The sequence below is a fragment of the Solanum tuberosum genome, unplaced genomic scaffold (genome assembly GCF_000226075.1).
Source record: "Solanum tuberosum cultivar DM 1-3 516 R44 unplaced genomic scaffold, SolTub_3.0 scf00096, whole genome shotgun sequence".
NCBI lineage: Eukaryota > Viridiplantae > Streptophyta > Magnoliopsida > Solanales > Solanaceae > Solanum > Solanum tuberosum.
Window position 1 is genome coordinate 1,496,076 of NW_006239025.1, and position 14,091 is coordinate 1,510,166.

A 14,091-nucleotide genomic window follows, 5' to 3' on the forward strand; every position below is an offset into this window, starting at 1 on the left:
AATTATATTATTAACGAAAATTAGAAGAAAAAAATTAAAATATTTTAATTCGGGGTGAAAGTAGTATATATTAAATAATATATTTTTGTAAATATTATATTACATTTAAAAAGAATTATGAATATTAGATATTTAATTAATGACATTATATGTAAAATAATATGTTAATTAGAAAATAATAGTAATAATAATAATAAAATATTGAAAAAGTAAAATAGAGAGTAATATGGAGGGAGGTTGGAATGCCCATTCTCTATTTTACTCTCCAAATATAGAGAATCAAGAGTTAAATAGAGATGGGTTGGAGATGATCTTAGCATTAAAATTGTACTAAACACTCTTATATATTTTTAAAATCATACACTTATATCTCTTATTATATATTCCTTTTATTTTAATTTATTTGTCTTCGTCTAACTTGGCATGAATATTTTTTTTCAAAATGATTTTTTGGACTGAAGTTGCAAGCAATGTATCAAAATACTCTTTAAATTTTGTGATCGTAAATACGTCACTTTAAGATATTAGGTGTAAAAAGTTAGTATGGCTGAATATATAAAATGACGTATTTTTTCACGTAAGACAAACCAATTGAACCAGAGATGGTAAATGTGGTGAACTAATAGCCGTTTATCCTTGATGCTTTGTCTGGACTCTGGATTTTTGAGATAATGTTTTTGCCTAGGACGTGGCATAACCAAGACCTGTAACAACCTTTAACGTTTGTATTCATTTTGATATTTTTACTCCCAAAATTCATTTTGACAAATTAAAACAGCAAAAAGAAATAAAGATGCTTAGTGTAAGTATGAATTTGTTGATGATGAGGCTGTGTTTATTTCTGTTCCTTGTTTCCAAATTATGCAACGGTTATTCAACAAAGTTGAATTTCTATCCTCCAACTTGTCAAAGAATTGAATGCCCAAATTATGATTTGATTGAATCTGGAAAAGACTATGAAATTCGCCGTTACAGTTCTCCCATGTGGATGTCTACTGCTCCCATTGATGATATTTCATATGTTTCCGCCACCAGAACTGGTTTCCTCAGGTATTCTCCCACTCATTCTTGCTTGGATTGAAGCGTAGTTGTTGTTGTTTAATCTTTCTACTTATAATAAAATGTGGCTTGGCAGGCTATTTGATTACATTCAAGGGAAGAACAATTACCATGAGACAGTAAAGATGACAGCTCCAGTTATCATTCAAGTGAAGCCAAGTGATGGACCTTTTTGTGTTTCCTCATTTGTTGTGAGTTTTTATGTACCTAAGAAGAACCAGCCAAATCCACCTCCAGCTGAAGGCCTTCATCTCCAAAAATGGGGCAAAACATATGTTGCGGTCAGGCAATTCAGTGGATTTATAACTGATGATGACCTTCCAAGAGAAGCTGCTGCCCTGAGTGCCAGTATTGCTGGCACTAAATGGGCAGCAGCCATCGACAAAAGCCATGCTGCAGACAATACTACGTTGTATACAGTGGCGGGATACAACTCCCCCTTTGAGTTCAAGAACAGAGTTAATGAGATATGGTTTACTTTTGATTTGGACAAAGCACTTGCCATTTGAGAGGCTCTTGTTACTACTTATCAAAGGATACTTGATAAGTCCCTAGTAATTTTGTATCACCAGAATGCTACATTATATATATTGCAAATAAGATATAGATTGTATAATACAATCTGATTCTGAGATTTTGGTGGTTAAAACACCTGTGTTGTCAATATCTTTCAACATAATTCCATTAAGCAAGTTAAGGGGGAGCCTTTGAGCAGCGGTAAATTTGTTCCTGTGACTTTACACTCCCTTAGGATACAACCCTTAATCTTGCATGAACACGAGATACTTCATGAAAGGGGCAACTATGCAGATTATTGAACATACAAATTGTCAAGATAATTAGCCACAGTAAGCATATTTACAACTGCAAATTAATAAAAAGGACCACTTGTTCCATTGAACTAGCAAATGATTGATGTGCTTCCATTCAATAAAATATTGATTAGCAAAACAGAAGCACAGCTTGTACCTAGCTAATTCGACATATAATGATTTGGAATTTCAAGAAACTAGACATTATATGGATAGTAAGTTTGTTCATATCTAGGCTCACTACCATATTCTACATGTACATGGGTACTACTATCACTATGAAAACCTTCAGAATAAGGAACAGTAACCTGTCTCGGAATGCTAGCCCCAGCAGTTGAATCCAAAACAGAACCCTTACTTTCTGAAAAGAATCTTGTATGTGGTTTACTACTTGAAAACATACTACACGCGACTGTTCTGTTAGATGAATAATCTGATGCACATAAGCTGTTGATGATGGAAGAGAATGGATCAGCAGCGCTTGCATCCCCATAGTCAACAGTACTAAAAGAGTCTCTGGTACTCTCAGTAGTAAATGATGCTTCATCTGAGCTTGTAAAGAGGGACCAATTACTTGATGTAGCATCAGAAAACTCTGCAGTCATTGACTCGGTATAGGTTCCCACAACCGGCGGTCTATTTCTATTAGCGTTCTTGACGAGTCCACCAGAGGTGCAATCAATTATGTCACTGTTCATTTCCGGCCTAAGATTCGTATAAGGATCCACACCAACATAAAGATGCTCCGCTTTTGTCTGCTCTGGCCTAGAAGTCTTTGTTGATTTTGGTGGGCAGTGCTTGACAACTCCAGGAACTTGTCTTCGGCTAATCTTTCTTGCTGGTCGTGGAGATGATCTACAAAATTTCATACCAATTCAATATTGAGATCTTGTAAAATTTCTAACAAGTCATGAAACAAGCTTCTGAAGGGATGACAAATATGAATTGGCCAAATTGATATCTAGATTATAATTTCTAACATGCCTTTGGTAAAGGTCAAAGCTCTCTAGTGCTTTACCTCTTATAAAATAAGATATATGCTCCTTCCGACATCACCTGGCTCATGGATACAGGGTGTACCTAGTATCAGAACATGCAACTTATGAGAACAGTATGACGAGATACGAAAGCAAAAACAAGTAGAAGCACAATAAGTCATAGAATTCACCTTTGACAGTTGCCTATTAGCATTGTCGCCAAAGGTGTGAAATTCCTCAACAAGAAAGTGACTCAAAAGAAATTAGCAAGCAAAGTGAATCTTACCTTTGATCCTTACAAGCATGGTTCCCAAAAGTGCAGTCAAGGACCAAACTGCTGTATATGTACTAATTCACTTTTCCTTTTCTTTTTTTTCTTTTTTTTGATGAAGTAAGTAGATTCATTTCAAGGCATCAAGAAGATGCAAGCTTTACAAGGATAGATCAGTTAAGCTCACAAAAAAAGGATTTGTAGCCTCTTTCTAAGCTATAGAGCTAACAAAATCCAAGAAGAGTTCTAAATTATTTACAGGGGTCAGTTTGGACCAACTAAAAAGGCTAACTAGACATCTGCCTCGCAAAAGATTTCTAGAAGTTGAAATTCCATCAAAACATCTTTTGTTCCTCTCTGTCCATAAACACCAAAAGATAACACCAGGGATCATCATCGACATACTCTTGATGGCTTTCTCAACATCCCGTGAACTCCAACTTTCAAGAGCATCCCTAACAGAGAAAGGCATGACCCAGGAAAGACCAAAAAAGCAACAAAACATATTCCAGAAGTCATTTTCCTTTTCTTTTTATGGCATAGGTGTACCAGAGCAGCTTGTGCATCTAAGACTATTTCACTCGATACCTGCTATCTCCCACCAGCACAGGTATCGGGTAACTCTGTCCACAAGACTTAGGCAGATGGGAACCCAAAATCGAACTTGAGACCTCATGGTTCTCCTCCCACTTTATTGACCATTAGGTCACACCAGCTTTACCATTATTGTATGGCTTACTTCAATAAACATTTAAATATGCACGGGAGGTTAAGCTGAGAGTCAAGAAACCATGTTTTGTAGCAAGGCAACTAAAATACATAATAAATGGATATCATGGGTTTCCTCATTACAATACAAGTGATTCAAGAATAAACAAAACAGACATCTACTATTGCTCAATAAGCATGTATACATTGTCCCTTGCTCTACTACCTTTATTATCAGTAAAAAGAATTGATCAGATACATCTGAAAGTAGCACGTCTCTTGCTATCTTAGCTATATTTCTCATGGGGGAACTGGTCAAGAAACATGCAACTAACTCTTAGGATTTCTATTTTCCTAGCACAAGTTAGCATATCGTAACCATTAGGTCTTAAGGACATGACTCATATGAAGGAAAAAGAAACACTTCCAAGTAAAGAAAGTCATTAACCACATCCTGTTTCTAACTAATGTGAAGCATACAAGACATTCAGATATTTATTCCTGATGTATTCCACGGCTAGCAACCTCCTACTAGCTTTGGAACCACAACACTCCAACTTCATATCTTTCCCATATCCTTCTTTCTGGGCATAAGCATAAGAAAAACAAACATTTAAGAAGCTCCAGGCATCAAATTACCTCAGTATCATCAATCCTGAACCAATTGCCTCGTAGGTGTAGATCCTTCACGTAGGATATGTAATGCCCAGAAAATGATGCATTTAAGGTATCCAAGTGCACAACAACAGCATAAAGCATGTAAAGTGGAGGAATGTCATCTGTCCCGGTCATAAATGGGATCATATCCAACATATCCGGAAATGTGATGCACTTATTTATCTTCCCATAACTTCCTTCCTGATAATTATAGAAGTGAGGTTTAAACAACAGCAATGAATAGAAAATAATATTGAAGTCAGCAAAATATAGAATTTAAGGCCCATAAGTGCCTAGAACTTATAAAAGGGTAAATTATTTTCATGACTGATTTTCAATAGCATGTCTTTCAGAATGAGACATGAAAAGTAGATTCAATACTGTGACTTTCGGGAATAAGATATAAATGGAATTTCCAATATAACCAAAAATCGGGTTTGTTAGAATTAGAGGTATATTAGTTAGAGATTTAATTTGACATTTAAGACAGCTTCGGCAGTGTCTTTTAATCTAGTCAGAGAAGCAGCAAAAATCATTGAGCAAGTAACTAGTGACCTCTATAAAAAGCAGTACCTGAAATCTCTTCAAGACAATCGTTAAGATATTTGGAGCCTCCTGTATGCTCAACTGTTTTTGTGCACGGACATAACAAGCGCACCTTTTAAGGAAATATAAGCAGAAACATAAGTCTTTTCAGTATCAATAAACAATATGGATGTTCAGTTGGGAAGAAATCTACATGTGGGATTCAAAACCAAGCTCACATACCTTCCGCATCTATACATATTTTCCCCATCAAGATCTTCTGGGCTTGTAAACTGTGTCAATGCATCTTCAAGTGACTCAACCCAACCGAAGATCTCCAATGAGAGATCCATGATATTTTCATAGCACGCCGACTCATGGTGGCATCTCAGACACTTGACCTGGTCATATTAAGACATAAAGTTACTAGGTAAAATTACAAAGAAAGCATAAAATTCATTCAAATTTTCAATTCAAAATAAGCCGGAAAAAAAACTAGAAATCTTAGACCTTAGATCTAAGTCTTCCTCCGAAAGTGTGTTGTATAAAGGTTGTTTGCTGCAATCTTGGATCAACAGCATTTTCTCCACCTAATGCCTCCAAACATATAGATTGCATAGAAGCAACAATAAACCTGCACACATACAGAACAACCATTGAGAAACAAATAGTTAAAAAAAAAGATATTCAAACTTTCCACTGAAGTCGTTAAAGAAAACACAATGTTCCTATGTGTGCATTTTTTTTCTTCATTAAGATTAGCAAAATGTTATTTAATGCAGACCTTAAAAACTCATGAGCATCTTCCTGACTGCCATTTCCAATCTGGCCATTAATGCTCCGCATATGCAAAAGAATCCTGTTTGGTGACAGAGGACCTCCACTTTCTCTTAACATCATCGCATGTTGCTCAAGTTCACACACAAGGCACCAATCTTTCCTGCAGTCTGATGTCCATGTAATAGGTGAATTTTGCAATTCGTTTTAAAATGAAACAGAATGGAAGTAATTAAAGGGGTTAAATCAGGTGAAATTACAAGTTCTAGAATGTGATCTGTGAAGTAGGTAGATTGTTAAAGGCTTTGTGCACATCAGACACTGCAAGACAGCATTGGCATAACAACTGCAAAATGAACGAACAACCGCTGTAACTAACTTGCTAATATATTCAGGCAAAATTACCTATAAGGCTAACTTCTGTTTAGGATGTTTTCAATTATTTTTAATAAACAAATATATCTCGATAGCAAAAGTAAATGAGATAAGGGTAAAGACATCTGCAATATTACCTATTCCCGCAATTTATGAGACCTCTAGGCAACAAAGTGAAGTCTTCATATTCAAATAACTTCACAAACTCTTCATAAGGAAACAGCATCTGTTCATTGGACGATTATTAATGACTCATGCCAAAGCCCAAACAAGCCAATGACATCATGTTATTGTTTAATTTACGTTAAAAGATTCTCCAAACCTAAGTGATTCTTCATAAATACTGACCTTTAGTTTCTTTTGTTTGTCAGCCCTGGATTCTAAAGATTGATGTCCGATAACTTTTGATGATTTAGCCAGACCAAACATTCTCATAATTCCCAAGTTTGCAACCCCACTGCCTGCTTGTGGAGGGACTGCATCCTTTCTTCTAGCATTTTCTGCATTGTGAGGACTCAGTAAAATGAAAGCACAACATGCAGATATTAGCATATCACATTCAACAAGGAAACATACTTGACTCATCAATATTCGGTCCCTTCCCTTCCAAACCTGAACACATTTCTTCTCTTGATGTTTTTGGCGTCCTATGGGACTTTGTTCCTGGAGAAGGTGATGCACTTTTAGCCCTACTGCTTCTCCTTGTTGAAGTCTTTCCAGAAGAACAGTTCAATGGAATTGCCGGAGTGCCGGTAACAACGCCTTCTCGAGTAAGGCTTTTTTCATCAATCAGCTCCTTCTGATTCTTGCATGCACTTGTTTCATGGCCTTCTAGATTCAATGAACTTGAAACATGACGATGATTTCTTGAGATGTGTTCTTTTTGCTTTTGTAACATATGGCATTCTCCCATTGTATTCATCACATCAGTATGTTCACAATTGAATCCATCTGCGATGCTATCATGTTCCGAAAGAATGGCATCACCATCTCTTGACTGTAAAAGAAGGCTAAGCTTAGGCAAATTAAGAAACAAACAAAACTTTCACACTTTCGATTGGAAAAGAAATAACCATCTGGTTCATAGAAAGTTCTTTTGAAGAGATAGTACAACATGAGGCAGAAGCACTAACCCTAGATTGAGAGGCTCGTTCAGAACTCTCAGACATGGTTCCGTCCCCTCTTCTTAATATGTCTCTGTTGCCTTTATGTACTCTCTTGTCTACAGATCGTCTCCCAACTTTTGGAGATCCTGATGTATCCGTTGCCACACTAACAGTAATAGGGGCAACTGGTGTGACAATGGGTGTTTCAGTGACACCATCTGGAGAAGTTTTGCCAAGCCACGACTGATTTAGGTTGTTGTCGTTGTACTGCGCTTCAACATAGCTATCAAATGACATTCGTCCTGGGAGTTCATCAGTCAACATAGGCTTAGAGAATGAGCTGTTGCAGTTATTACCCAATTGAAGACACTCTAGCTTGTGAACCTGTCTCCAATGGAGAATCTGACACTTCCCTGAGCTGCACAATCTTCATCATCAGATAAGAATAACAATTGGCTCACAAGTCTGATGAACAATAAAGAAAAAGCAGAAGTGTTGGAGACATCTTACTGTCCCAATCTTTCTTTCTTTTTTTGAGAAGGGAAAAGAAATAAGCTTTTACCTATAATTATGTAAAGAAAAAAATGTAGCAGGTTTATGCATGTCTAATCCATTTTTCTTCACACCCAAAAATTAACCAAATGCCCATTTCCCCCTTTTACCTATTTGTTTCTCACTATTTCTTTCATTTTTGCAGAATTTGTCTTTAAGGAGGGAAGAGGCTTGTGCTAATAATTAATCTGCTGACTGCTCCTAACAAGGAAAATTTAGAAACAAGATTATTGTGTTCCTATTATAGGCTTCTTACACTCACTAGTTTAGTTTCAATTCAAGGAGATGACGTGTCTCAAAAACCTATCCTCGTAACCTACGAAAGATCAAATTGCAACTCAGATATACCTGAAGTGAAGAGAGATAGATTACACACAGAGAGGTACATTCTTGCAACTCAGAATCTTCAGAGTGTGAAATAATTGTAGCATGGGTTTTTAAGTAGAGGGATAAGACTGCAGTCCTCCCCCTTGAACATTTGGAACCAAAAGTAAAAAGACCGAGGAAGTGGACAGTGGAATAATTTTATGAAGTAATTGTGAAGAAGATGGATGTTAAAAAAAAAAAAAAAAAAACACTTTTCAAAGTTGATAACCTGACACTCGTTAAACATGCTACATCTATGTTTTAAATTTGTTACATCTCAATAGTGCAAAGGTCCATCTCTTCGTATGGTTGAAAAATGAATCATTATGAAAATTCTTAAATTACCATTTTGGATATGTGAAGAATGGCCGGATGGGTATATAGTTGTCACCTACGTTTCTAGAGAGAGTTTAGTCATCCTGTAGTGATTTAACATTGTACTGTTTCACCTTGGGTAACACCTCAGAGTGCCTTTCGCACCATAAAAGGGGATGAGACAAAATATAACTATAAATTTACAACACAAGCCACCTTACCTTTCCAAGATGGAAAAAGAGAAAATTAAAAATTAAGGGAGAAGAGAATGAGATAGAGAAGACAGGCCATTTCACACTCTTAGACAATAAAACGTTCCTATTTTTGGTCCATTCCCCCGTCCTCTATTTACTATTTTTGTACACAACTAACTATATATAATTTAGTAGGTGTTTGACCATAGATTCCAATTATTGTCACTTTACTTGGAGCTTATGGAGTTGAAATTGAAGATAGAGTTGCGATCAGTTATATCTTTTGCAAAAAACAAGTGGATGAATGTACTTAAATACAACTTCAAAAGTGAAAAGTGAGTCGTAAAATGGATTATAAGCTGTTCTTCAAATTTGAAATGAAACTTCTGAACTTCAAGTTGGATGTGGAATTTTCATGGCCAAACACTGATATAGTGATATTCAAATAAAGTGAAAAACTATTCCAGAAAAAGGTAAATAGTTTTTATGGCCAAAATGGGTCCTTAGAATCAAGTACACTAAAAGAACTTTTAACATACCAATATCGAACAGATTTGCATTGAGAGCAGCGAGTTGTGGCTGGACTGTGGCATCTTGCACACTGATGAGTTGCACTGCTTGGCAAAGGCACAAGAGGGATAGGGGTAATACTTACTGCAGACATAGTTTGTGTCTTATTTGCTTCTTCAGCAGCCCGTTGAGCCAGCAAACCAACTCTTTCTTTCTTTTTGGCTGCCTCATTCCATTTGCCTAGAAGAATATAAGAAACCAGGGGAAGCACAACCAAGACCAAAAATAAAGTCGGAATGTCGGTTTCCCTTGGCTCGAGCATGTTCTCACCAGCAAATTCATGTCCAACTATCTAACTAAACTTCAAGTTGCAGCCTGATCTACCAAGCTACAAAAGCTGAAGTAAACCAGCAGCACAATTTTGTAATGTTCTTGTTAGGTGATTCCAGCACCAGCACCACATTATCTGTAATATCAAGCAGGCGGTTATCATTGTAACCCAAATTGACAGAGAAAACAATTTATTAACAATTCAAATGTATAGCACCGGAAACTATTATAACCTATTAGCCCCGTTTCTCTTACAGGAAGAAGTGTCTAATGTTGAATATTCTACAAGCAGCAACCTTGTAAAATGATTTTATCTAATAAACCTTGGAGAATAAACAACCCCCCAAACATGTTTTCTACTGTTTAGAACTTCTAGGACATTTCCAAAAATCAGTTTAAACGCAACCTTCCGATTTTGCTTTTCTTTAAAGCATTCTTTGTGTGGACCAGTTCAGTAGAAGTTACTACAAAGGTCATGCTAGAGCATGGTCTCAGGCAGCTATGAAATAATCACAATCACAGGCTATTCAAATGCATTTAGTTGTAGATAGCTTTACACATATCCATATCACAATCACAGGCTATTCAAATGCATTTAGTTGTAGACGGCTTTACACATATCCATATCAGCTATAACTTTGAACAAAGAAACACTCAGAAGTGCTTGGTGAATACAGATTAATATAACCCAAAACCCTTGCCCTATTATTTTCTTCCACGGCTTGAAATTATATCGCATAAAATCCATGGTGTTACTTTGTCCTGATTGGGTATTTAGCATCAAAAGATTTAAGTTTTTTTTGTTTTCTCTCCTTCGCCCAATTTACATCAACTTCAAAATGCATTTGTATTTTCACATTTGAAAGTTCTATTTACTAAAAGATTTTTAGCCAACATCAAGAAATCTGGTAGCAACTTTTTGGAGTAATGGTGTAATTAGCTCAACAGACTGAATATATACATCACAACAGTTTCCTAACTGCTTCCATGTGTCTTATGTTCAAAGTGCATTTACCCCAGTTTTAACAATTCAAGGACATCAATCATGCACAACTTCTTAGGGGTAAATATGTAGTGTTTTCCATAACGCTACACTTCATTGTTGTTATTGCTTTCATTTCCATGTTCTCTTTTTCAAACTTCTTTGAGATGCTTTACTTGAGGCGAAGGTCTATCGGAAACATCTTCTCCATCTTTATGATGTAGGGGTAAGGTTTGCATATATAACCATACAAACATGTCATTCACTCAGAGAACAAATGATTTTAGAGAAGTTTCTTGCTCAGTCACTCGGAGAACAAACTACTAAATCACTATTATTACAATCTTTACGACGATATACTATAGGTCCTAAATTTGAGTTGCTTCCAATATACGTCTACCCAAAATGGAGACAAATTAGACACGCAGAAACCAATTAAACAACTTCCTAGCAGCTTAATTTGCTATTTTGTACATAACAGGAAGAAATAAGAGCAACAATCTGAATCAAGAAAGAGAACTGCAAAAGTTGATTCCAGATTTACTGACCAATAACCCAAAGAGGAAACAATCTCAGCTTTTTCGAGTTCATATCAGTACTTAAATAAATACTCAGATAAGTGAACCCCAAAGGATACTGTAAATAAAATGGCACTAGTACAACGCAAATAAATGTACTTCCCAATGAAAACCTTTATCAAAACAATGTACTCAAAATCGAACCTTTAGCCCATTTTCATTCACAAAAATTAAACCCCAGATGGTAAAAATGAGGATTTAGGTAAAAGCAAAACAAAGGAAAACTGTAAAACTAAAGAAAGATTTGATTGGGTAGCTCTTCAACATACCTTTTAAATTTGATGGATAAAATCCAAAAGACCAATTTGACCACGCCACTCCGTTGTTTGATCCTGGTAGGTCTTCTTTTTCTTCTTCTTTCTCTGCAAGCCTAAAACCCAACAAAGATACTTTGATTCCTTAGTTGGTAAGACATAACATAACATAACATAACACAGCAGCTCATGATCTACGTATGCCTTGCATCACACCTCAACCCCCATCCCTCCACCCCAAACCTAATTCTGGCATTCTCCCACTTTAAGACCAAGGGAAAATTAATGTACATACACTCACATCTCATTCTTGGTAATGTCCACACACGTGCTATGCTATTACTGGTTTCTTACATGGATATAATTTCAAGTGCAGACGGTAACGATGATGCATTCAAGTGCCTATTTAAGTCGATTAAGCTAGCACCGTAAACTCTAGTAAGACACATACTAAACACCAAGACAACAATGTACATAATGAGAGCCGAGTCAGAGAAGAGTATATATTAATCTGTGGATATATACAAACATGTCATTCACTCATAGAACAAATGATTTTAGAGAAGATTTCTTTGCTCAGTCACTCAGAGCACAAACACCTAAGAAATCACTATTTTTATAACAATCTTGAAGATGCTATTCTATAGGTCATTAAATTTCAGTTGCTTCCCATATACGTCTACTAATATTTGCACCCAAAATGGAGACAAATTAATCAAGCAGCACCCAACTAAACAACTCCCTAGCAGCTTAATTAGCTGTTTTGTACATAACATCCACAAATAACAGCAACAATCTAAATCAAGAAATGGGGATTACAAAAGTTAATTCCAGTATTTACAAACCAATAACAACACAAACTGAAAACTCAAAGAGAAAAAAAAAATCTCAGCTTTTTCAAGAACCCCAAAAGAGGGCATTCTGAAAATAAAATGGTACTAGTACAACAACACAAATAAATGTACATCCCAAAGCAAAAAAACACAATCTTTATCAACACCATGTACTAAAAATCCAATCTTTAACCCATTTTCATCACAAAAAGCAAACCCCAGATGGAAAAAATGAGGATTTAGGTAAAACCCAACATGGGAAAACAGTAAAACTAAAGAAAGAATTGATTAGGTAGCTCTTCAACATACCTTTTTTTTCCTTTGATTGATAAAATCTAAAAGACCAGTTTAACCCTTATAGGTGTTTTTTTCTTCTTCTTGTTTCTCTACAAGTCTAAAACCCAACAAAGATTCTTTGATTCCTTAGTTGGTAAGAACATAACATAAACTAAAACAGCAGCTCATGCTCTACATTTGCCTCACTTCACACCTCAAAACCCCCTATTCTGGCATTCTCACACTTTAAGACCAAGGGAAAATTCATTTATAATCACTCACATATCAATTCTATGTATCTTCTTACACGTGGCGTGTTATTATTGGTAGGAAGCTGAATTATGATGGACCCACTTCAGTCTTAAGATAATCTTGACCGCTGAATAATGATGAGAGAGAGATAGAAAGGATAGAGACTTGGTAGTAAAAACTTAGGGATTTCCGCACAAATAGCTCGACAGATTTATTATTTATTTTTTCTGGTCAATATATATAAATTAGGTTGATTTTTTACCAAATTATTCCTTTGGTTTCATTTTATTTGTCTTATCCCTTTTTCATTTCGTAATGAATGTTTTTTTCCTTTTTTGTTTTTTGGCAATTTTCCAATTTTAAATTTCGACATGATACATTTAAGAGCGTATGACTAAAGAACATTCCAGATATTTTTATGTACTTTTTGTCATCATAAAATTTTACAAATAAATATTTGTTTAGAATTTTATTTCAAATTAAAATCAGACAAATATATTAATACGAATATTGTAGTAAAGTAATGAAAGAGGACAAAGAGGAATGAGTGAATGGGGACATTATAAAATATAAACAAAAAAAAATGGGACATTATAATATGATGTTTTTAATGTATTTTGTAGGGTTAGAATAATATGTGGGACCCATTGGGTGTATTTGAGTTTCCAATAATGAAAAAGGAAAGCCACGTGGACGGTTATGATTAGGTAATTAAGATGGATCTATTAATGAGGACTTTCCTCTTGATAAGATAGGTAAAGAAAGGGAAAGAAAAGATACCAAAGAGAATTTCAACTTTTTATATGCTTATAAAAATGGAGGAGAAAGTGAAATGAGATTAGGATTAGATAATCATCAATTAAACTAGTAAAATATTAAAATAGGTTTAACTATCTATGCAGAGTTCTCAAATTGAGGATCTATCAAAAATCATTTTTCTGTATTTCAAATAAAAATAATATTTATGTACCCACTACGTTCTTCATACCTTACTTATGAAATTACATACAGAGAGTAAAAAACTAACAAAACACCTTAAAAAAATATTTTCTTTGATTTATTATTTGTCATTTTTTTCTTTTCCATATCTTTAAGAAAATATTAATTTAATTAATTATCTTTATTTATCCTTCAATTTTATATCATTTTATTTTTATTATATTAATCTCTCTACATATATTTACAATAAGAGTAAAAGTTTTAAATTAATTATATTGTCCATAATAAGTTTTAAGTCATTAGTAATAAATAGCAAAACCCAAAAAAAAAAAAAAGGTATTCCGCTACAAGTTATTATTTCCAATGATGACAACAAAAAGTTATATTGTCTCCATGTACAAGTGAAAAATATTAATAAAAATGGACTACACTCATCAATAATT

General features: G+C 34.9%; 2 protein-coding genes across 2 annotated transcripts; one reads left to right on the forward strand and one right to left on the reverse strand.

Moving 5' to 3' along the window:
• Positions 1-736: 736 nt before the first annotated feature.
• Positions 737-1,760, forward strand: LOC102597635 (heme-binding protein 2-like). Its single transcript, XM_006348300.2, has 2 exons — positions 737-1,050; positions 1,136-1,760. The coding sequence occupies exons 1-2, from the start codon at positions 794-796 to the stop codon at positions 1,566-1,568; spliced, it is 690 nt and encodes a 229-aa protein (XP_006348362.1). The 5' UTR covers positions 737-793; the 3' UTR covers positions 1,569-1,760.
• Positions 1,761-1,930: 170 nt separating this feature from the next.
• On the reverse strand, positions 1,931-12,705 carry LOC102598277 (ubiquitin carboxyl-terminal hydrolase 15). Its single transcript, XM_006348303.2, has 15 exons — positions 12,491-12,705; positions 11,364-11,464; positions 9,234-9,670; positions 7,295-7,685; positions 6,738-7,158; positions 6,510-6,661; positions 6,299-6,387; positions 6,047-6,132; positions 5,794-5,956; positions 5,520-5,643; positions 5,253-5,410; positions 5,058-5,142; positions 4,467-4,685; positions 2,890-2,951; positions 1,931-2,726 (listed from the first exon to the last, which is right to left on the reverse strand). The coding sequence occupies exons 3-15, from the start codon at positions 9,524-9,526 to the stop codon at positions 2,069-2,071; spliced, it is 2,901 nt and encodes a 966-aa protein (XP_006348365.1). The 5' UTR covers positions 9,527-9,670; positions 11,364-11,464; positions 12,491-12,705; the 3' UTR covers positions 1,931-2,068.
• Positions 12,706-14,091: the final 1,386 nt, after the last annotated feature.